The following is a 23,325-nucleotide window of genomic DNA, read 5'->3' as shown; positions in this document are numbered from 1 at the left end:
AGTGGAAAGAAATTTCCTCACACACAGTGTAATGAAGATAAAAGCTCATCGAATGACAAATACTTGTTCTTCTTCCTTGAGAGATCATAGAAATTTAGATCTCTGTCTGTCTATAACAAGATCCAGGATCAAAGTGAGCAACCCTAATATAAAAGGAGAACCCTGTGAGTCATTCCACCATAGCCTCTTTTCTTGTGGTTCGCATGTATATGTTGAGGTCACAAGTTGCGGGGCATTCTTTGCTCTATCTGGATTCAATAAGAGGCATGATTACGACCTCATTACACTTCCCTTCCACAAAGCAAGAAGATGATAATTGAAATGAAAGAGTACTACGATTTACACTTGAGAGTAGCTAAGTGATGTCAAAGACCACCATGAAAAAGTTGCATGCAGTCTCACGCACAAAAACCTACATGAAGATCATCACAAGATACAAGTTGTAATTGTTGAGATGGAAAACAGCCAAGCAGAAGATGAGCCTTTCCATCTTCAGGAAAGAAAGCGACCTCACAGCCGGATAGCAGTTTGTTCCTGCATTTGAGACAGGCTTTTAAAGATTTGATGGAATAAACTACGATGAAGCAAAATCCTGATGTCAAAGAAAGATGCAAGGTGGTGAAATGTACATCAATACATCAACTTCATCTATCATATAATGCCAGTCGTACAATTCTCTTATGGAGGGCTGCTTATGGTTCGAACTGGGATGATCGGTATCGACTCCCACCATTCCCGCAGCCGCCTGTTTCCCTGTTCACTGGACATGTACTTTGCAATCTTCGAATTAGCTATAAAGAAGCACAGCACTAACCACATGAGTATATACTTGAATGGGACTACCATCAGTAGAACCGCAATTCCAATCATCGCCCACATCACCACACTTGCTTGCTGTTAGACACATCAATCGCCGTAATGCGTGGGAAGCAAATAATGATGGAATCATAGTTTGGAAAGCGTACCTTTGGAGACTTTCCAATTAGTATCGACCATATTCTCAGTATGGCGATATTCGTCGTCTTGACGATCTCATGCAAGTTCTTCAGACTATGCTGAGCTGCAACAATGCTTTCCATGGTTGTTTTGTCTGAGGATGTGCTCACAACAATTTCTTTGTGCCTTTCTCCGATTCTGTTCCTTCTGGCCCATAACATCGTTCCGACTACCAACATCAATACCACAGCAATTGCAAATCCAACCCACTCCCTGTTGGCAGAATGAAAAAACGATTACCGTGTAGGTAGGATAGGGTGAAATGTCATCAGCACCTCAACAACAACAAGTTTCATGAAGATAAGAACTAATGCAGGTTACTCAGGGCACTGAGAAGCATATCTTTACTTGTATATGACAACCAAAACCAATCCAATCATGAAGAGTGTGATTGTTGGTCTTTCCCTTGATACAACCACTTGTAACCAAGGCACCACATTCTTTATCGAACTCGCCAACTCCTGCAGAATGGTCAACAAAGGAACGTAAAGACCTCTTGAGTTCAAGAAGAAACTTCCAACTGTGAAAATCAGAGTAGGTCATCTAGTCATGTATGAAGTCCTCAGAATATGCACACACACACACACAGTGTTTGAAGCAGCTTACAACTAGTATAAGAAGACTGTCACTGATTCCTTCCTCTTTCATCTCTTCAACAGTAGCCTTTGCTACACTAACCTCCTTGACTTCTTCTCTCACTTGATCAATAGTTGTCTCCAAAGATTTCAGAGTGTCTGCTTGACTGCTTGTTTCTTCTTCGGACGCGTCTTTCCTATTCGACAAGGAAACACTTTCGGAGAAGTTCAAACCCTTCAGTATGGATGTTGCAGTGCATGGGCTTAAGCCAGTTGCCTGCTTCACGGCATTTGCTAATTCTGCCAATACATAGTCCCCCTTGGGAAGGTCCTCATACAATGAGAATATCAAGAAGTTAGCAGGAGCAGGTGGTGAAATTCTCAGCAATTCTCTTGCCGCATGAAGCCTTAAGACACCGAGAATTGTTCTTGCATGAATCTCCCATACATGCACCGGATGTTCTATATTGAATTTTGATGTAAACTGGTGAAGCAAGATGATTTCCTTTATCAGAGTGAGCCAGTGGTCGCGTCTAGTGGAACTAGTCATCTCTGGAAACTCTAGCACCAAAGGCTCTGATCTGAAAAGTTATAGCATAAAAGTATTCTTTTCACAAGATTGTCATGGAAAAAAATTCTCACCCAATATTTCAATCTGACAGAGAGCACATAATAAAGCTCTACTGTCTGATGATGTATACAATCTAGATCACCGTAGAAAAAACACTTACAACTCAGAAGACTCATATGCTATTGCTTTGTCAAACAAGGGAGCCCCCCATGGCCCTGTTGAAGTTTCTTTCAATTGATGACCAGCATCAGCTCTTGACAGATCAATTTTTAAGGCAGTTTCATATGACACTATGCCAGATGCCTCAAAGTAGAGGGCCTGATTGGTAAGGGTAAGTCTACCTATCAAATAGTATTTGAAACTGAATAAATAGGACTGCTCTTTTTTTTTTGGCAGTGAAAATTGTATAATACAGGTAGGCCAGCAAACATCAGAACGACATAGAAAGCTACAAAAAATCACCTGGCCAACTCGTTGCCCCTATGTGTCGCACCACTCTGTGTGTTTTTGAAGTGCCCTCTACATGCAAAATGAACTCATTCTCAGATAAATCAACTCCAGTTGGTGTTTCCTGTTTCTGCAAGTACTCAATACACCTGAACAATTAGGAAAAAACTAAGCATTTTAATAGTTCTATGTAGTTTACACCTTAATATGTAATATAACAACATGGCTATATTATCTGGAAGGTTTCAACATACTCTGATTGAATTAAAAATAAATCATTAAATTGTGAACATGCCAGATCTAGAGTCAAAAAGATGAGCATATTGATATCTCAGTAGTTTTAGCTCAAAAGGGACAATACACATTGCAGGCGCAGGCCACCAAGGCACATGATCTATTATTGGCTATCATATTAATATAAATGCAGGTCATCCTGCAGGAATATTTTTCCTTAGTGAGTTCTTAGACTAGAGTTATAATTCTGTATTTTCCACCTAAATTTGGTAACTGATTGGTCTAGATCAAGTTCATATCTTTTTTACCTTAAACCACCCAAAAAGTCCCAGATCACATTAATATTACTTTAAATGCAACAAAATATCCATTCTACCTCAGAAGACCTTTAAATGAAAGCAAAAACTCTTAGCTCAAAGTTAGTTTTTATGCAACAGCAGAAAGAGGAAAGCTAAGAGGGCCCTGCTATTTTCTTTGGGCTATCATATATGCATATGTTGACCGGTACCGATTATATCTGCAACTGTGTGAACATCTGCTGTTGACTAGGCCCAGAATGATAATGATAAGAACTAACATAACCCTGCTATTACTGAAATTAGCTCAAAAGAAGAACGGCAAAATATCTAAAGAAGCTAACTTTCAGACTCGCAACACCTAGCTTGCTATCAGCTGAGCCACAAAGCTAATATCATTTGCTTTAATTAATAAATGTAACATGTCTACTCAAATCCTTTAGCTAATTTCTGTTTGACCGTGGATGTATTTCTTCATGAATCTAATCAACAAAGCAGATGAATCCATATTGCGTTGCCTCACATGATGCAATTAAACCCAGTTGGAAACGAGCAAAAAGAGCGTCCAGAAACTAGGTATTATTTGTAAGAAATAAGAACAATTATTGACTAGATGAGATGAATTACATACTTGTCTATTTCCTTGAGAAATCTATCGTAAGCAGGAAAATGGAGCTGACTGGCAGTAGGTGCTGTAAGAGTTTCAAAAGTGAACCGTGCATTGACAACATCAGCAACCAAAGGAATTAAGCATGCAAACCATACAAATGCATCTTCTCCAACACTTGGCGCTTCATTAACCTGTTGGATAACAAATAAAATTTTGAAGACACTCCAGACCTTAAAAAATAAGTGGCAGACGATACATAACATTAGTTAGGCTGCTTACAAGGAGAGGCATGATATCTGAATAAAATAAGGGGATATCATCGTCAATCTGCCCCACATTTCCCTCAAGAGGTATCCTTTTATCTTCCTTTTCCTTTGCAAGTCTCTCCTAGAATAGGGAAATGGAAAGATATTGAGCCATATGAGGGTTCTTCTATTGTTACTAAGAAACAAAGATCCTGATATCGTGTAGCCTGCTAAACTAGTAAAACACAAGGACCTCTCTGGATGCAGAACAATGGAATTAGCGAGGAATGAGATCCAAACCGAAGAACGTTCTGAACCAGTTGTGCTGGGGTTTTGCCATGCTAGCATCATATCATAAGTAAATCGGCTGATCGATCCATCACTGATCCTCTCCCCGACCCTGGGACAAATATTTTTGATTGTCTTTGAGCAGCAGAACTCTACTAACCTCCTAGAGTAGTTATCTACTGCAGGCTTCAATCCCTGCTCAAACTCTTCAATCAGGGAATCAACTGAAGTGTCCAATGTCCTGAAAGGTTCAAACTCATTGTATTAACCAAAGACGACAACATTCTTGCTTTTAGAAATATGGCCACATTTTGTAAGAACAGACTGAGCCAAAGAGAGACACAAAATTACAACTAAGAACAAGATACTAATTGACAATGCTTTCACAGACACATGGACCAAAATGTTCCATGAAGAATGTTTACTACCTTTCTTTAGTATTGGAACCAAGAGATCATTGTGTAATTTCTCCCCCCTCCATGACCATTTGCCTTTCAAGCAAGGAGCATAGCACTTGCTATTCTAGACAGATTTAGATTTAAATTTGTGTCCTTCAGATCTTCATCTATGGCTGACCGGAGTAATTTTTTTATTTTACTTGTACAAATTTGTGCTTCAAAATGACTCAAAAGAAAGCATTCGATGATAAAAATGAAGATATGCATTTTGCTCTTAGATAATAGAGCATAATAATAGTTGTGTTTCTCTTGACTAAATGACAGAAAAAAGATTCATATAGTCGATCATAAATACTCGATCATCATGACTTGGTTTGGTGGTGGTGTCGTACAATGGATATAAAATTCAAAGTTTGTCACAAAAGATAGCTTAGGATTCAAATTTTTTTGTCCTTGGTGTTCCATGTTTTCAGAAGTTGGCATTTTGATGATAACACCAGAGCAGAAGCCAGCATTTGCTCATGAAATGTCCTGTTAGACCGGATGGTGCACAGATGCGACTGTGGTCAAGTCACAGGACCCGAAAACTAACTCATCTATCAGAGCAAAGTTAAATATAAAAAGAAGATGGGAAGAAATCATTGACTCATCTCAATCTTTAACCTCATTCATTTCCAAGTAAGAATTTTTGTGTGAAATTTCACTCCAGAACAAGAACAAGAACCAAAAAGATAATTCTTAGTGTTCTTCCTCCTCTCCTCACCACTGTGTATAGAAAAATCACATCAACTGCTTCATCATCATCATTCTTTATAATATAATAGAAACATTAACGCCATTCTCACTAACATTAACATCCAAATTGGAGAGTTCGAAAAGAGCAAATCTGGGCAGACATCCCTGGGAAAAGTCGTGATTTTTGATCCTAATGCAACCCAACATACCAGAGACAAAGCAGCACGTACTCAATCACTAACACAAGGTTAAAGGAAGAGAGAATTACTCTGCACATCTATTAAGCAGATCATTGGCAATGGTTGACAGGGGCTTCCTCATCTCCACTCCGTCCCTCGACGAAGCACCACGAAGTCGCTTTGGATTTCAGGAACGGGGCAAGGGGGCATTTAAGCGCTCCATGTTCGATGACGTGGCGTCATCTCAAGTCGCCACGCAAGAGGTCGTCACACGCGTTGCTCGCTGCGGAATTCGAATCGCCCCGCACGACAGACTCCGGTAACCTAATCAGACGCCAATCAGCTGTTTGGCCCCAACAGGATGTTTGTCTACCTGTCCGACTGTGTTTTCGGACTAAAAATGTGGGGCCCATATAAAACAGGGTGTGCGGTTATGAGGCGATCGAGCAATTGATACGGGGAATGGAACCGCCGGCCGTGTTTCCCGGGCGGGGTCATCTCAACCGTCCACTTGCCCTCAAATGGCCGATCGCAAGAAGGTATACAATTGGGTTAAACCAACCAGGTGGGAAAAGATAAAGGCCCCGTGAAGGGCAATCTTGTTATAAAGTAGCAAGCAAGGGTTTCTTGGAAAACCGTGGGCGAGAAAACTATATAGCGACTTGGGTCGCCTTGGGTTATTTCGTGTCGGAGCGGTGCTCGAGGCAGGCGATGATGGGGTCCGGCGTTCCCTGGCCTCCATCGCAGGTCCTCCTCAATGTAGGTCAGTGATCTCCATTTCTTTCCTTGCACTTACGATTTCGGAACGATTTCTTCGATTCATTTCTCGTGCTACTGAAATCCGCGATCGGATTGGGGGTTTTCCCTAACTTTATCGGATTTTTTGGATAATGATTGACCAGCTGTTGAAGAAGTAACCTAATATCTTCTTGCTGAGCGTTTCTTGAATCGTGGCTCTTTGATTTCTGTGGAGGCGTTAAGATGAGATTAGGTTTACGGATGAGTTTCACGCGGGATTCTGTATCAGGCCAAGAATTGCTCGAGGAAAGACAGGCGGGGCTTGAAATTACGGGCTTAAATTGTCGGAGTATGATTCGATGAATCTTGGCTATGCAGATTATCGAATAGGCCAATAGTTCTAGTTCCTGATTCTTTGCAACAACGCAAAAGTATGACTCTGGGTGTAACCACGCATTCATAAGTCCCATTACTCACATCTGTAGAGAGGGAAACAAACCTATTAATCTTCTTTTGATGCTGGTTTTCCTAGTGGGTTTTTGATCCTCTGCCATGAAGGTGATTCTGGGCTCTACTACGTAAGGAATATATTATAGTTTCTCTGCGGTTCTTTTTAACCCAAAGGAAAATGGAGAAAGGGAACAATTGAATCACTGCACTTCTTTTTGTTTATTAAGTTTATTAACATTTGAGTTGATATGCAATTGAATCTTTAGCATAAACCATTCTTGGATTGTTTATAGGGGGGAAGAAATATGCAACAACAGTTGATACACTTACGCAACGGGAGCCTGAGTCCATGCTTGGAGCAATGTTTAGTGGGCGGCATACTGTTTCTACAGATGATGTAACGGTATTGTTAATATGTTAGTCATAGATAATTTAGTTGCTTGTTTGGTTCTTTGTATTACTAACATTCTATGTCACACCAGTAATCTGTAAAGCTCTGATATTGTGGAATTGCAAGATGAAATAAGATTGCTACAAGTGGATATTAATCTATTTCACCAGAAGATAAGCAAAAGAAGTACCTATAAGAAACGTGTAAAATAACCCAAAAAACCCAGAAATATTTCTTACTAAATGCTTGTTTTAGTAACCCAAAAAACCCACAAATCATAGCAAGCAAGCTATGAGCTATCCACTGTAAAAAGAACTTGTTTTAAATGCTTCTTTTCTTATCCGGTTAATGAACAAACACATTTTTTCTTACTAAAGAACATTGAAATCTTCCAATTTTTAGTGCTCTCTTTTCTGTCCAGTTTATTAATTTTTTATACTTCTTTTTGTGGGATACCTTTTTCTTAACCTTTTTATCTCTTTGATAATCGAAGTATTAAAATAAGCATCTTTGTTGTTGTTCTTTCTTCTTGGTGTCCTTTGCCTAAGTGAATATTCTACAGCATAAATATCTTTGTTTTTTCTGTTATGTATATTTCTTTCATTGATGCTGGTGGAGGTATTCAATGGCTTGTAATGCTTAGATCATGTCAGCAATATCAGAAGTTATGTTTAGATAATACCTTTGAGAAGATATATATTTCTCTTATAATTATTGGTATTACCAAATATTAAAAAATGTTGCTTATCTGTATTGGTCCTTTATTCTTGTTCTGCATTGTGTTTTTGTAGGGAATGATATTTATTGATAGAGATGGGAAACACTTCAGGCATATCCTCAATTGGTTAAGGGATGGGATCATTCCAACACTCCAAGATTCTGAGTATCAAGAACTGTTGCGAGAGGCAGAATACTATCAGTTACTTGTAAATCATGTTGCCCTTATTGGTTGCCTCTGATGCTTATTTAGTAGTTTAACGTTCTAGGTCTGAAAAAAACAATGGTTTACATTTTAGAAAATTTACCAGTTGCATCAACTGCATTTGATACCATTCCGTATATGAGTATAATCAAGATTGCATGGTGCTAGTTGGTTTTTCTGATGACAGTATGCCCATTAATACGTTATCTGATCATTCGTGACATCATGAATAATGCATCAGATTGCGTAATTTGCTTGAATGTTTGTGGCATTTGAAAATATGGAAATGTTAGGCCCCTTATGAAAAACTGATCAAACAGAAATCTTTCTCTAGACTGAATTTCTTTTCTTGTGGGATTCTTTGTCTATTCTGCTTTCAAGTAATGCTGAAATGTCATTAAGACTTTTTTCTACTTTTTTTAGGTGCAATGCTCGTTTCATTGGAATAACCTTCTAGTGTCATGGTTTTTACTACAAGGAGAAACTACTGTAACTGAAAGTGTCATTAATGTTAAACGGACCAACCTTCAAGATTGGTCTGACAGATTTGCAACCTCATATATCTCAGAGATTAACTCTCAATTGAATTTATAAGCCCAGAGAGGCCCTTTCATCAACTTTTGCAAGTCACTTCTGTATGACTGGTAGTTATTGGTGGTGTCCTTTTGGTATGTCAGAAAATGGAAATCTCTTTAAGCATAGAAGCCATAATGCAGATAGTCCTACCTCTTACTGTACTTAAAGAAATTTGATGTGACTCTATGAAACATGGCTTAGAATCTGGACTTAGAAAGAGACAGATTCTCATATGAATTTTTTAGAAATCTGAATCGCTGCAAGTCCATGTGAGCACATAAAATGAAGATAATTGCACGATGTCTAAGTTGAAGTTACTGTTTTGTGCTCATTGTTAAAATACTTTGATGCTTTTAGTTGTGAGACCAGAAATATTTGCGTTATAGTTTGTAGTTTGTAGTTTGTACTATAACTAATCCACTACAACTTTGGCCGATTGAGTTTTAACATCATGTAATATCCAGAATCTTCACAGATAAAATTCCATTTGCAAACATGTACTGTTCCTCATAGCCATTGTCGCCTGTCTTCTTTATGATCCTAACATTTCCAAATCCTTTGTTATGTTCTAGTATAATAATATTTGTCGTCATGAATATTTGCAGGGATTGGTTGACAACATAAACACAAGTTTGAACAAAAGAAAAGACAATGATGGCTCAGTGGCTGAATTATCACGAACGGAGATCATCAAATGCATTCAATCTGACAGAGTTAGGTTTCGAGGCGTGAATCTTTCTGGCCTTGATCTTTCTAAACTTGTAAGATATCAATATGGACCTGTGTGCTCATTGTTGTTTGTTGCCACATTTTGGATCTTGTATATGTATATGATTTGGAATTGTCATGCATTTATCCAATTCATAGCCATCTGATAAAGAAGTTCTTTTGATGTTTGCACATTTTTGGATTTAAGATATGAAATTGAGGTTGATTATATCTTTTAGATGCACTGATAAAGCCTGGCTATTCAATTTTATGCTTTAGATGCACTGATAAACACAAGCTGAAAGTCGGAACATTGATTAAAGATGTTAAGCCATCAGCAAAAATGCTACTTTTAGTTACATGAAGTTCTTCTTATCTTCCTGCCCATAAATCTGAATTAATCAATATTTTCCTGATCAAACCAAGGCTATCGAGTTTCTTTTTCTCGAAAAAAAAACATATAGAAAAAACCTTGTACTTTCTTGATATCTTTAGCTGGATACTTGACATTATAGATCAGTATATTAAAGGAATCCTTTTTCAGCTAGCTGTCTGATTTGTTTTTTCAATGTTTATAATTCAATCATCTTTGTAGTTCTCATGGATCATTAACAATGAGCTAATTGGGAAACCAAGAATGGTTTCTTTGGCCATTTTTTAATTGAGTTGGTTATTTTTTATGAATAATTATCATGTAAGTGAATTGTAATCTGTCCCTTTTTTACATTGCAGGATCTATCATTTGTTGATTTCAGTTATTCCTGTATCCGGAAAACCAATTTTTCAAGAGCTAATCTCCAAAAAGCTAAGTTTGGGGTAGGACTTGAACAATGCTTTATCTTTTAGATTTTTATGTAGGTTTATCATCTATCATTTAATTACATTTTCTTGTCTAATAGTTGTACAAACCACAAGATTTACTTGTCTCTTGGTCTTTGCATATTGGAGGACATATAATTCCTGATATTTCTAGTTGATCCATTTGCATGCTCGTGAATTTTAGTTTGTTCCTAACCAAATACTGTCATCTGCTTTCCTGTAGCACATGCTACTAGATTTACGGATCATTTTTTCTGTGACAGGATGCAGAAGCGGAAGATTCAATCTTTCAAGATGCAATTTTGCGTGAGTAAGATTTGTTAACAAAATTCAAATATTTTTATTTGTTTTAAATCTCTGGTTTATTTTTTCCAAAAAAAATTCTACATTTGATGTGTAAATTTTGTTGCTTGGTTTACTACATTTGAGGCCAATGCTTCTTCAAATCTACAAATCTACCAAGCATGAAAGATAAAACAATGACACCTGAACAATTCTCTTGGTGTGTCAGTATCTTGATTATATATGCCATAATATTTTGTTAACCATTTTGCAGATAAAGTTCATCATTGCTTGACATCTCCTGAAAACTATTCTTGTTTGTTTATTGAAGGAACATGTCATATTTTTTCTTCACTTGTGTTTATAGAGTAACATTAGAGGTAGTAATGTACACCTGTCATTTTTTTTATGCTTGTGTGGAGGTTAATGTCAGTGCTTGGGGTTTTAAGTTGTGTTAGGACTTCTATCGTCTTAGTGAAATATAATTATTACTAGGAGAACGCAGGGGCTTATATAGTAGCTAAACATCTCCTGCTCTTACTTGTCTTACCCACCACAGGTGTGAGCTTATTGGGGCAAATCTTCATGGAGCTTTATTAGATAGAGCTAATCTTCAAAGTGCAAATCTGCAAGGTAGCTACTGCTTTCTTTCTTTTAATTATGTTATACATGGAATTTCTCTTTGTCAAAATGGTCATTACTTTTGTTTTGCTTGTTATTGTTTCACACAGCCTTTATTTTCTTTAACTTCATAGGTCTGCGGGCTTATGCTTTCGACAACACTATTACTTTGTGAAGTTTATGTAATCATCTTATGGTTGCTAAACACTTCATTCTTAGTTTTTGAATTATCTTAGAGAAGGAAAATTTTATCATTAAGAGCAAATAATAGAAGCATTTGGACTATTCTAGAAGACTTTTGATAGTAACTATCAAAAGTCCTTTTCAAGGCTAATTATAGATTACCCCCTGTAGTTAGTCACCTTTAGCATCCTGATCCCTATAGTTTAAAAAGTTATATTGATATCCCTATAGCTATGAAAGTGAAACATGTAAGCCCATTTATTCTAACGACTTTAATTTTATTAATGAAAATACAAAAATAAAGGATTAAAAGATAAATTTAACATTTCGGTGATGGGGGACGACGTCAGTGGTGGCGGACGATGGTGCCGCTGACGTTGATGCCAATATAATCGCCACCCTTCGCCTCCTCTCCCTCGCTGTCGCCCAGCACGTCGCCTCTCCCGCTCGCGTTCACCACTCCTGCTGGCGTCATCGGCCAGAGCCCTCACGGTTGACGGCGACCGCGGCAACGACGGGAGGGGTGCGCGTGAGGGGGAGAGGAGGCGGCGACCAAAGCCCTCACGGTCGCCTCCGCCATGTTCACCTCCTCTTCCCCTCGCGCTCACCCCTCTCGTTGTCGCTATCGACCAGAGCCCTCGTGGTTGACGATGATAGTGGCGATGGCAAGAGGGGTGAGTGCCAGGGGGAGAGAAGGTTGCGGCCAAAGCCCTCATGGCCGCTTCTGCCCCGTCCACCTCCTCTTCCCCTCGCGCTCACCCCTTAGGGATGTGGATAGGGTGGAGGTGGTCGTGAGGGCTCTGGTCGCCGCCTCCTCTTCCTCTCGTGCTCACCCCACCCGCTGTTGTCATTGGTCGTGAGGGCTCTGACCGACGACGACAGCGGGAGAGGTGAGCGCGAGGGGGAGGCGACGTGTTGGGCGGTAGTGGGGAAGAGGAGGCGGAGGGCGACGGCTACGCCAGCGGCACCATCGTCTGCTACCATTGGAATGTTAAATTTACCTTTTTACTATTTATTTTTGTATTTTCGCTGATAAAACTAACGTTGGTAGGATAAATTGACCTATATGTTTCATTTTCGTAATTATAAGGATGCCAATGTAACTTTTTAAAGTATAGGGATCAAGATATTAAAGGTGATTAACTACAGGGTTTAATATGTAATTAACCCTCTTTTTTCTGTTATGCTGAACTGTGCATGTTGTAATTTAACTCCTAGAATGAATGAGTCATAGGTTTAAATTTTTTTTTAATTGGAGCATGTACCATTGCAGAAAAAAATGACATTTAGAGGCAGAAAGGGAAAAAGAGACAAAATCTTATTAACTGCAATATTTATGTTTGGAATTTTATGATTATACAGATGCATGCTTAACTGGATGTAGTCTCTATGAAGCTGACCTCCGTTCGGCTCATTTACAGGTTGTTTCATCTCTGTACCTTAACCAACATATTGTTATGAGCCCATGCTATTTTCTGGATTTTAATAAATTAGTATATCTTGTGTTATTTTTGGTGGTAGGTAACTCAAAGACTGGAATATATTAGTTTATGTTATAATTAATGTTTTCAGAGACTAAGGACATCCCTAACAAACAAATAATGAGATTAATTTCTGCTAAATCAAGAATTTTTTTGAAAAAAGATGTCATCCACATCCACTAACGATATGACAATCTTAATAGTGCATAGAGTTTCATAATTTTTCCTCCTTGAAGGGCAATATGGATAATCAATTTGTAAATGATATCTGAATGCTATCTATCATTCCAAGATCATCTTGATAAATGTAGGTATGAGTCCACCATAAAAAACCCAAGTCATAGTACTGATAAATTTTAGGCTGTCATTGGACTTGGCATGGTTTAAAAATTCAGTCTGGGTTTGATACTGGTTTGTGGTTGGATTGGTTCAACTCAGTTTGGATCAATTACATCCAGGCCACAGAGAGAGGGAGAGAAAAGGTGGGAAGGAGGAGGAGGGTGTGGTGAAGATGGTGGCGGAGGCAGTGGCAGCAGTGAAGGTTGCAGCTACGACAGAAGAAGAGGATAGCTCTACAAGGACCAATCAGTCTTAATATGGATGTAATGATCCACAGTTTGGAAAACCAGAATGTTCACGTTTCATAACGAAGGCACTGGAAAAGCTATCCGGCGGAGAGGTATGTGTGCCAAAGATCTCAATAAAAACATTTTGTAAACAGCTGTGGTGTTTACAAATATAAACATTTTCAAGAGGAGGCAAGCTCTGTAAAAGCAGGCTGTTAACAGTTGTTGATTGCTGCCAATAGTAGTTCACAGCTGTTTATAGCAAAACTATTTTAAAAATTAAAAACTTAAAAGATTAACAAACTGGTTAGTATGTCTCTGGTACACATGAAATACAGTGTACCATTTGGTACCCTCATTTCGAATCGAACTGGATGAACTCACCTGGTCGGCTCGTCTGTCCCCTATCAAATGGGTAAATACCAGACCGTACTGGATGGTACACCCAATATTTTTAAATCCTTTGTATATGGACTCATTTTGTTTACTTCATCTCATATTGCTTCTCATTTTGTGTGTGGCCATGCCTATTTGATATCTAGCAAGGTCATCGAGTCAGGGACAACTTCTTGATCAATGATCGAATTTAGTCACTGAACAGCCCATCTTTTCAATATCTGGTGAAGAAACTGACCACACGCTGTTAATTCATTATGACCTTTTTCACTCTGATTTTGAAAGGATAGGACCTGCCTTTGACTTCTACCTTCAAGTTCTTGGTCATTTTTGTGGAGAGCACATTTTTCAAGTGACCTCAAGTGATAATTGTTTTGCAAATCTTCCTTGGCATATAACTTGGTTGTAATTTTTTTAATGTTCTTAACCTCATTATTGATTCCAAACCCCACCTTGCTATCATGTCTCTTTGTGTGACACCTCAGTTTATCCCACATCCGATGTGGAAGGACAATTAAGTTTGTTTATAGGATCAGAATGGATGTATTACCATTAGTTTATGTGCAAGTATTTTAGGCCAGATGGTTCTAGGTCTATTAAATTAACGGCTGAGTTATCCCATCGAACCATGACACTTGGCTTCTTTGAGGAGACAACCATATTACTTTCAAAAAATAGACAATATTACCACAATATAATTCTTGATTATGCTATCAGATATCAGCTTAACATCTGCAATAAATTTTCAGCCATATTTGTAAAAATTGTATAAAGATTATCATAGAATTTATTTGGATCAGTGAAATCTATTTCTTTTTTAGGATTCGATGAGAAAAAACAGAAATGAAATATTCTGTCAAAATGTTCAACTTACATGATTGTGCTGGGCCAAGCATGCCACTAACTCACATGATTCATTTTTGTGGAAACAAAGCTTTCCAACTGAATTTTCTATGATTCTAACCTCTGATAAAGAGGATGACTCTTGTGTTTCTCTCCTGCTTTTTTATTAATTATTTTTATTTTGGAATAAATGTTCAACTTACAAGATGTATTATTTTTTAGTATGACTACAGTTTTTCAGTTTAACTTGTGCTTGAATAATCATTTATGCCACTCTGTTTCAAAGAATATGACTACATAAATCAATTTTAAACATGAACTTTTTGCTATCTCTGTAAGCTTAAGAATATGAGATCATAACACTATAAACTTTCACCTCTGCTAGTGAGTTAAACATGGAACAAAAACTTTGCTGACAATTAGTGGGGGCTACTTTTTGAACTAGCTATTATAACTATGATGAGAAAGCAAGAGTAATAATCTTTGGCAGTTCCATGACTGTCTTGGAGTGAATTGCAATCAGAGTCTGGATGGACACAACATGTGAAGAAGTTTAGTGTTCATTGTGGACGCATGTTCGATGGCATGTTCTACATTAGCAGTCTGGTGGTACAGCATGAGGTGAGAGTTGATGGAAAGCAGGAAGTTAGGGGAAAATCTGAGAAGTGATTCGCATGGAAATGTGTCTCTGTGGGATTCAAACTATAGTCATGCTTGTAAATTATTAATTAACCCTTCATCATCTATAGTCATGCTTGTAAATTATTTGCTATTTCTTTAATCAATGTTAACCCCTATGTGTAATAATATATCAACTTGCATGTGCAAATTATTGATATTCTCAGAGTGCGAAGCTGACTGGTGCCAACCTTAAAGGAGCTAATTTGGAAGGTGCCAATCTAAAGGTAAAAAGCTTGTGTTGCCAATTCTATGGAATTATGGAAGTTTGTGGTTTAATGATATATGCAAGTTATGATGGTTCTTAATTCTTGATATCCATATGTGACTAGTACTATGATTTTAGTTGATGGCTGTACAGAGTTCATTTTGTTTTTAGTGTGGAACAGCTAGATGAAAATACATGGAACCTGGGTTGATACTTTCTCTGTCTGGTTATGTAGATACAAACACAATTAATGAGCTTTGCTAAATTTTAACAGAGTTGACTTTAAAGATCCTTTTTTACCATATTACCAAGTTACACATCAAGCACCATGGTTCGTATTACCGGTACGTATCGATGTACCGACCGGTTGTTAGTATGATACATACCGAGCCATACCGAATATACTGACACACGGTCCAATGAGGTGTACTGATGTACTGCCTGTACCAAGCGGTACGTCTCAGTACGACGAACCTTATCAAGCACTACTATAGGGTTGCTCCAAGAGGCTCTAATTGGAGACATGTAGTTAAGAGGTCCTTCCGATGAAAGTTGGAAGTTAGGATCGAAAGCTCCAACCACTCTAGGACTTCGATTGGAATTGAATTATATTACTATAAAAGAACCACTGAACCTCAGCACTGTTATTTTGCTTTAATTGGAAAAATGACCAGTAAATATATGTTTATTCTTGTATAGTTTGGGTTATATTGGGTTTTGATTATTATTGTTGGTTAGTTATTTGCCAAAGATAAATGCCCTGTTGAACAATCTTCTGGTTCCTTTTGTGTAACTGGCATTTATTTCCAGTTCAGACAACCAAGGCCAACCAAGATTTTTTGTAACTGCTATAGGAATGGGTACTAATTTTTGTCTGTGGCTGATTTATCATATTTTCACAATATATTACCATAAAAGCCTTCTGTAGCATCAAATTGTGCAACCTTCTTTCGACCATGGTTTTTGCACTTTAATGGGAAATATTAAATCCACAGTAACAAGAAATGAATCATTTTTTTTAAAGAATCACTTGTTTAAAAAGCTTAGTGAATTGTAATTACATCTGTTGGGGGTAAGATGTACGTATTCTAATCACACAGAATATTGATTCTTTGTTTATGTTTCAGGGTGCCAAGTTGAATAGTGCAAATTTGCAGGGTGCAAATCTTCAAAGGGCTTACCTTCGAGAAGTTGATTTACGTGACTCTGTAAGTTATTTTTCTTTCAATTCAGTCATCAATGGATAATTGCTGTACTTTCAGGGTCTTAAACTTATCCGCTAGCATCCAACTCCCACCCTTGGATTTATTGCACTGGTTGGAATATGGCTTGGAAGTTGAGCAAATATACATGCATATGTCAGTTTGTTGCTTGTTTTGTTATTTTCTGACAACGATTGTGGATTATATGTAGAATGTTAGTGTTAAACACTAAACCCTAAACCCTAACCCTAACCCTAATTATACCCTAACACTTTAACCAAAAACTCTAAACCTTAAACCCTAAAACCTTGAAATTGTGAACCCTAAAACAAAGCAAGTAATTTTAAATTTTCATTGTGATAAAAATGCACAAGTTCTTCTGTGCATAACAAATCTTGGATGTGCAATCTGGAGGGAGAGAGAGAAGTGTGCTAATTTGAAGTGATTTATGGATGTCTCCTTGTAGGCTAGAAACTACATAATAGAGTTGAACATAACCTATAGATCATGTTTTGATCTGTGAAACAGAAACTGGATGGAGCGAAGCTAGGAGGGGCTAATCTACTTGGAGCAATCAGATGATGATGATGAAGATGCAGAAGATATCAATGCCTGCCTACTATTCGAAGCATAGTAAGTCTGTATACGAAGCAGGTGATAGATATCAAGCTGCTCAGTTGAGGGCTTAATACGCTGACGGATCCTGATCATCATCATCATCATCATCATCATCTTGGAAGTGAATTTATATGGACTTGTTGACTGAGCTCTGTGCCTTGTCTGAAATCTATTGCTGCTGATAACCATTTGGGTTGGTATTGGTGAATGTTGCATATTTGTGTCACGTAACACATTGGATTCCTAAGTTTCATTCATTTGTACCTATACTTTAACCTCATTCTCCATGTGTGGACTTGGATAAAGATGAAACGATGAACAAAACTAGAAAAATGTCTGTAGTTTATTTCATGTCACGGAATGATTCTGGGGACTGATTCTTGTGGTCAAGTCTCGCTCACGTCAAAAATTTCTATTCTAAATCAATCTCGAGAACTGGTTTTGCAAGGTGGGTTCAGGAAGGTTACAAAATTCATCATGCCATCAATCCACTGTCGTCGTTCTCCGGAAGCCATTCCCCATATATATATATATATATTTATTTCACCAAATGTCTCTTTGGAAGAAATGTTTTCCAAGAGAGTGAATGCATAGGGGCCATTTCACGTAAACAATCACTCACCCACCCTCTGCTACACTTTCTTTCATTTGCACCCACCTGTCATGAATGCTACATCTTGAGATGGGAGCGAGCAGCTACAGAGCCTCACGGCTATCAACCTGCATTTGACTTGCTTGTTTTAACGAGTTACATAAAACAACAACACTACGCCCGCCAAGATCACAATGGCTGCTGCTAATGCTGCATTCAACATGAGCTGTTTGCGCGTGTAAAATCCTCGTACAATCGTCAGATTCCTCCTCATGTTTCCACGCTCAGCTGAAGTTAGTTCGGGCGTCACTGCCTCCTCCTCCTTCCTGCTTTCAGTCATTCGTGCGCCATTTCTTCCTCCTTCATGTTTAGCTGCGACCTTTCCACTATATTTCGGCCCTTCGATTCGACCACCCCTCTCTTTCTCGCTGACCTTCTGCACATCTTTGCCTGCATCATCAAGCGATTCCTTTGACTGCTTGTTGACGCCGCCATCAGACTCTTCTCGTTTCGGCTTCGTCTTCGTCTTCGTCTTCGTCTTCTGGCTTACGCCATTCTTACTGTCGTCATCGGCTTTCTTCTCCCTCGTGGCTTTTCCATCCAATGTAGTAGTCTCCGGGGCCATTCCGTCTGCGCCAGGTTTGGTGGCGAGTATCGGCTTTATAATGTAAAGCAGCCCGTCCTCAAACTTAGCTTTGATCTCGCTGACATTGCAGTAATCTGGTACCTTTAACTCCTTCAGAAAGCGACTCCACCGGTTGTCAGCCACAGGGCGTTGCCCGCTGATCTTTAATTGGCCATAGTCATTGATCTGAATCTTGATTTGCTCCTTCTTGAACCCTACATGCGTAAAGAAACACCATTAGAACTCTCTTTTAAGGATCAGAGGAGAGGGAGAGAGAGAGAGAGAGAGTGCGAGCCTGGAAGCTGGATAAGAAAAATCTCTGCATCCTTTTCTCGAACCACTTCATGCGAAGGAACAAAATTGTCGTAGGCGCGTTGCCCTCTAGCAGCCGTAGGCCTTCTCTCCATGAGCCTAGCCTCTCTTCTCTGTGGGATGCGTTTGGGAGAACGAAGATGGATGCTGTGCCAAGAGGCTCATGCGTGGAGGCATAAATAGACGAAGAAGAAGAACTCCTCCTTTAGGTGTGCTCACGTTGGTGGTGTGCCTTGCAAGGTTATACCTTCTTCGTGGTTCCTTGGGAGGTTATACCTTTTCATCCTTGTTCTACTCGGGTCTTCTCAGGGGAGAGGAAAGACAAGGTTCCTTGTTTTGCTTCCACTCTTCCTCCGCTCTTAGTGTAATAAGATGTATCTTTTGTCCCACATCGAGGAGTGGCGGAAGAAGAGAGCAGGAGGAGATGCTTAAGAAGGGACCGAGAAGGCCCTCTCCCTTAACCAGTAGCCTCCATTCCTCTCGGGAGGAGCACTGGTTTACCATCACCCCCGGTGGTGAGAGTGGAGGGCATAATTTAATATATATGGCCGAATCCATATAAATAATAATTTTTATGTAATTATTTATTTTTGAATTTGATACAAAGTATTAAAGATATTTATTTTTACTATAAGAGAGTCCCTATAATTCGGGGCTTGTTTTCTCGACCGATAGACGCGCTAAACCAATCTCCCAATCTTGAGGCGCTAAACCAACACGATCCTCTGCATCATCGTCTTTAAAGATAAACGTTTGTTAACCATTTCAACGCTGTAATCTCGCTTCTCCCATTCAGAATTGGTTTTGCAGGGTCTTCTGTCCTCCTCCTGAATTCTCCTGTGAGTACTGTTGTCACCCTTTTCTCGATGTCAAATTTCAGGTTTTCTGGAAATATTTTGGGTCTCCGGAGATCTTTCTTGTCGTTAAAGTTGTCTCTTTTGTTTAGGAAAGAAATGTGTTTTGATGGTGATTTTTCTTCTCCCCCCCCCCACCCTTCAGATCTTACGAGGAACAAATTTCGAATAAGATAGCATGGATTTCTCGAGTTAAGCTTATTATTTGTATTAAGAACCACAAGATGGTAGTGTCCACTTTCTCCCCAAATGTTTCTTCTCGGATCAATCAATAGCCCCTTTTATGATTTTGCTTGTGTTACCATTGTCACAATGTCAAGCAAAGAATTCGGAATTTATGCTTTCTCAACCAACGGAGAAAGTACTCGAGAAAGGCATCAGCTTTTTTTCGGTTTTGTCATGATCGTTCGTCGCATTCCTTGCTCTCCTGGTTTGGTGGTGTTTGGCGTCCTACCATCGGTGCCTGCTATTTTCTCTTACGCAAAAGTGTTGCCGCTCTCGTTCTTCAGCTTTCCTCTGCAACTCTCCGTTTTTGACTTGCTTGATCGTATCACAACTCTCGGTTTTTGGCTCAACCCCTTTTGCATGTTCTTTCATCTTTTGCTGTCTTTCTTCTCATTTCATGAATCGTGAGATCAGGTTCTCGTCGAAAGGATTCGCGTCAAGATGGCAGCTCGCCGGATACCAATGCTGGGGCTCGTGTTCCTATTGTGTTGGGCAGCGACTACACAAGCAGAATATATGAAGTACAAAGATCCTAAACAGGCGGTGAATGTTCGAATAAAAGATCTGATGAAGCGCATGACTCTCGCTGAGAAGATCGGTCAGATGACACAAATCGAGCGAGCAAACGCCTCCTCTCGAGTCTTGAAAGACTACTTTATAGGTGAGAGTGCTAACTGATGCGTTCATCGTACATTCAGTCGTACAAATGTAATGTGACACAACGAGAGGAGACGTCATACAGGCAGCATACTCAGTGGAGGGGGAAGCGTTCCTGCACCTCAGGCCTCTGCCAAGGATTGGGTGGAGATGATCACTACGTTTCAGAAGGCCTGCCTGTCAACACGCTTGGGAATTCCCATGATTTATGGGATCGATGCCGTTCACGGCCACAACAATGTCTACAATGCAACCATATTTCCTCACAACATTGGCCTCGGAGCCACAAGGCAAGCACGTTGATAGCTGCTCTCTGGGTTTAGATTTCTCCATGTTCTGTTGATCAGAAACTATAACCTCTCTTGGATTCTTGAGCTTGACATTATACTCGGAAATCATGATCCGCAGGGATCCTGGACTTGTGAAGAGGATTGGTGCGGCAACCGCACTCGAAGTTAGAGCGACTGGCATTCCTTATGCTTTTGCGCCTTGCATTGCGGTAAGCGATTCTGGACTACGATCGAATCGGAACAGTAGAAACACGATTCCTCTGCTGTTTTACTGTATCTTGCTTGTTCTTGCTCATCAGGTTTGTAGGGATCCAAGATGGGGCAGGTGCTACGAGAGCTACAGCGAGGACCACGGGGTTGTGCAGGCGATGACAGAACTCATTCCTGGTTTACAGGGAGATGTCCCTCCGAACTACGCGAAGGACTTTCCCTATGTTGCAGGAAAGTAAGGATTCTTCTCGTCCACCTTCTGCTCACTGGGTCGGACGTATCATGCGGCATTTTGATCGTCTGCGGCGGAAGATAATTCCTTCTCGTGGTTTCTCTATCTTCTTTTGTGTCAGGAACAACGTGGCAGCTTGCTCCAAGCACTTTGTTGGCGATGGTGGGACGCAGAAAGGAATCGATGAGAACAACACTATCATCGATGCCCACGAACTCCTCGGCATTCATATGCCTGCTTACATCGACTCCATCGCCAAGGGTGTGTCCACCGTCATGGTCTCCTATTCAAGCTGGAATGGAGTTAAAATGCATGCCAACCGTCGCCTGGTCACCGGCCACCTCAAGAAGAAGCTTGGTTTCAAGGTAGGGGGGGATGTATGTGGTTTTCTCTGTCACACCGTATCTGTTCCCCTTTTACTCACCGTGTCTGGAATATGCCATCAGGGGTTTGTGATCTCAGACTGGCAGGGCATCGACCGGATCACCACTCCGCCTGGTGCAAATTACACCTACTCTGTTCAAGCTTCCATTACTGCAGGCCTTGATATGGTGAGCTGATCCTGAAGAGTAGCATTAACGTTCTTGTTGATGCTGTGGCAAAGGCTGACGTTCTCGTTGATGCTGTGCGCTCTTTACAGGTGATGGTTCCATATGACTATCCTGCGTTCATTGGTACTCTGACAAATCTCGTGAATCAAAAGGTTATCCCGATGAAACGAATCAACGATGCCGTAAGAAGGATCTTGAGGGTGAAATTTGTCTTAGGCCTCTTCGAGAACCCTCTGCCTGATCCCAGCTTAGGCGATCAAATCGGGAAACAGGTAATGTCTGCTGCTGTTGTTTCCTTCGCTTGCGGTCAGAGATGATTTAGAAGATACAATGCAGCAGTTTCTCCTGACACAACTCCTTGGATGCCCGCAGGAGCATAGGGAATTGGCAAGAGAAGCCGTCAGGAAGTCACTGGTGCTGCTGAAAAATGGGAAATCGAGCAACGAGCCATTGCTGCCTTTGCCTAAGAAGGCTGATAAGATCCTCGTCGCCGGAAGTCATGCTGATAACATAGGTTACCAGTGTGGCGGTTGGACTATAGAGTGGCAAGGAGGCAGTGGCAACATCACCGGTGGTTTGTCCCGATTCTTCCCCTTGCTTCTCTCTCCCTCTCTCTCTCTCTCTCTCTCTCTCTCTCTCTCTCTCTCTCTCTCTCATTTCATGGTTGCTGTATCAGCTACTGCCTAGTGATCCAAGCTCATGTTCTTCTTTGCAGGTACCACAATCCTGGACGCCATTAGATCCACGGTTGACCCGGCAACCAATGTCGTGTTCTCCGAGAAGCCCGATGCTGATCTCGTGCAGAGCAATCACTTCTCCTACGCCATTGTCGTCGTCGGGGAGCCACCCTACGCCGAGACCGCGGGCGACAGCCTCAACCTCACCATTCCCGAACCAGGCCCGAGCACGATCCAGACGGTCTGCGGCGCCGTGCGGTGCGTGGTGGTACTCATCTCCGGCCGGCCCGTCGTCATCCAGCCGTACCTCCCGGTGATGGACGCGTTGGTGGCTGCATGGCTGCCGGGCTCCGAAGGTCAAGGCGTGGCCGACGTCCTCTTCGGGGACTTCGGGTTCACGGGAAAGCTTCCTCGCACCTGGTTCAAGTCGGTGGAGCAGCTCCCCATGAACGTCGGTGATAAGAGCTACGACCCACTGTTCCCCTTTGGTTTTGGCTTGACGACGAAGCCGGCGGCAGCAGTGCAGAATTGAGCTCCAGGAAGAAGAACTCCACCTTCTTCCTTCTCTCCACATTTGGCCTTAATCAATGTAATTTTTTGGTTCTGCGCTTCGCTATAATCTTCACATACCAAATCGAACGATGCCATGGATTTTTCTGGTTTCCAGGTCAGGAGTTTCAACCCTGTGCGCATTTCTCGTCTTAGCAAGGAACAGACATAAACACAAACACATGCACGGCAGTCGGTTTTGAACAGAGAGAGCGGCGGCATGAGTTCCAAGTCAACCTTATCTTCTTTCTCCTTTTTTTTTCCCGCACGTGTCGCGTGAACGCCGCGGGGCAAG

At 40.4% G+C, this 23,325-nt stretch overlaps 4 protein-coding genes across 6 annotated transcripts; 2 read left to right on the top strand and 2 right to left on the bottom strand.

The window, feature by feature from the left end:
* Positions 1–91: 91 nt before the first annotated feature.
* On the bottom strand, positions 92–5,851 carry LOC135581367 (uncharacterized). 2 transcript variants are annotated; one of them, XM_065097664.1, is made up of 11 exons: positions 5,664–5,851; positions 4,275–4,503; positions 4,009–4,116; positions 3,751–3,920; positions 2,605–2,738; positions 2,303–2,483; positions 1,603–2,152; positions 1,345–1,457; positions 966–1,209; positions 630–894; positions 92–534 (listed from the first exon to the last, which is right to left on the bottom strand). In XM_065097664.1, the coding sequence occupies exons 1-10, from the start codon at positions 5,714–5,716 to the stop codon at positions 679–681; spliced, it is 1,998 nt and encodes a 665-aa protein (XP_064953736.1). In that variant the 5' UTR covers positions 5,717–5,851; the 3' UTR covers positions 92–534; positions 630–678. The 2 variants fall into 2 exon arrangements, with proteins under 2 accessions (XP_064953736.1, XP_064953737.1); XM_065097665.1 differs by having other exon boundaries at positions 672–894.
* A 367-nt stretch (positions 5,852–6,218) lies between these two features.
* On the top strand, positions 6,219–17,612 carry LOC103979782 (FH protein interacting protein FIP2). 2 transcript variants are annotated; one of them, XM_009395994.3, is made up of 11 exons: positions 6,219–6,337; positions 7,056–7,159; positions 7,945–8,079; positions 9,257–9,412; positions 10,092–10,175; positions 10,442–10,488; positions 11,020–11,093; positions 12,627–12,685; positions 15,396–15,455; positions 16,564–16,644; positions 17,167–17,612. In XM_009395994.3, exons 1-11 carry the CDS (start codon positions 6,286–6,288, stop codon positions 17,218–17,220), a joined length of 906 nt encoding a protein of 301 aa, XP_009394269.1. In that variant the 5' UTR covers positions 6,219–6,285; the 3' UTR covers positions 17,221–17,612. The 2 variants fall into 2 exon arrangements, with proteins under 2 accessions (XP_009394269.1, XP_009394268.1); XM_009395993.3 differs by having other exon boundaries at positions 7,056–7,165.
* A 201-nt stretch (positions 17,613–17,813) lies between these two features.
* On the bottom strand, positions 17,814–18,926 carry LOC135606614 (inactive protein RESTRICTED TEV MOVEMENT 2-like). The gene is made up of 2 exons (XM_065097662.1): positions 18,769–18,926; positions 17,814–18,688 (listed from the first exon to the last, which is right to left on the bottom strand). Exons 1-2 carry the CDS (start codon positions 18,878–18,880, stop codon positions 17,997–17,999), a joined length of 804 nt encoding a protein of 267 aa, XP_064953734.1. The 5' UTR covers positions 18,881–18,926; the 3' UTR covers positions 17,814–17,996.
* Positions 18,927–20,027: 1,101 nt separating this feature from the next.
* LOC135608518 (uncharacterized) lies at positions 20,028–23,167 on the top strand. The gene is made up of 9 exons (XM_065101493.1): positions 20,028–20,525; positions 20,607–20,819; positions 20,869–21,020; positions 21,111–21,256; positions 21,375–21,618; positions 21,700–21,804; positions 21,894–22,076; positions 22,177–22,378; positions 22,520–23,167. The coding sequence occupies exons 1-9, from the start codon at positions 20,306–20,308 to the stop codon at positions 23,011–23,013; spliced, it is 1,959 nt and encodes a 652-aa protein (XP_064957565.1). The 5' UTR covers positions 20,028–20,305; the 3' UTR covers positions 23,014–23,167.
* Positions 23,168–23,325: the final 158 nt, after the last annotated feature.

Source organism: Musa acuminata, chromosome BXJ2-3 (assembly GCF_036884655.1).
Source record: "Musa acuminata AAA Group cultivar baxijiao chromosome BXJ2-3, Cavendish_Baxijiao_AAA, whole genome shotgun sequence".
NCBI lineage: Eukaryota > Viridiplantae > Streptophyta > Magnoliopsida > Zingiberales > Musaceae > Musa > Musa acuminata.
The sequence above is the reverse complement of the archived record's forward strand: the minus strand, read 5'-3'. Positions and strand labels throughout refer to the sequence as shown.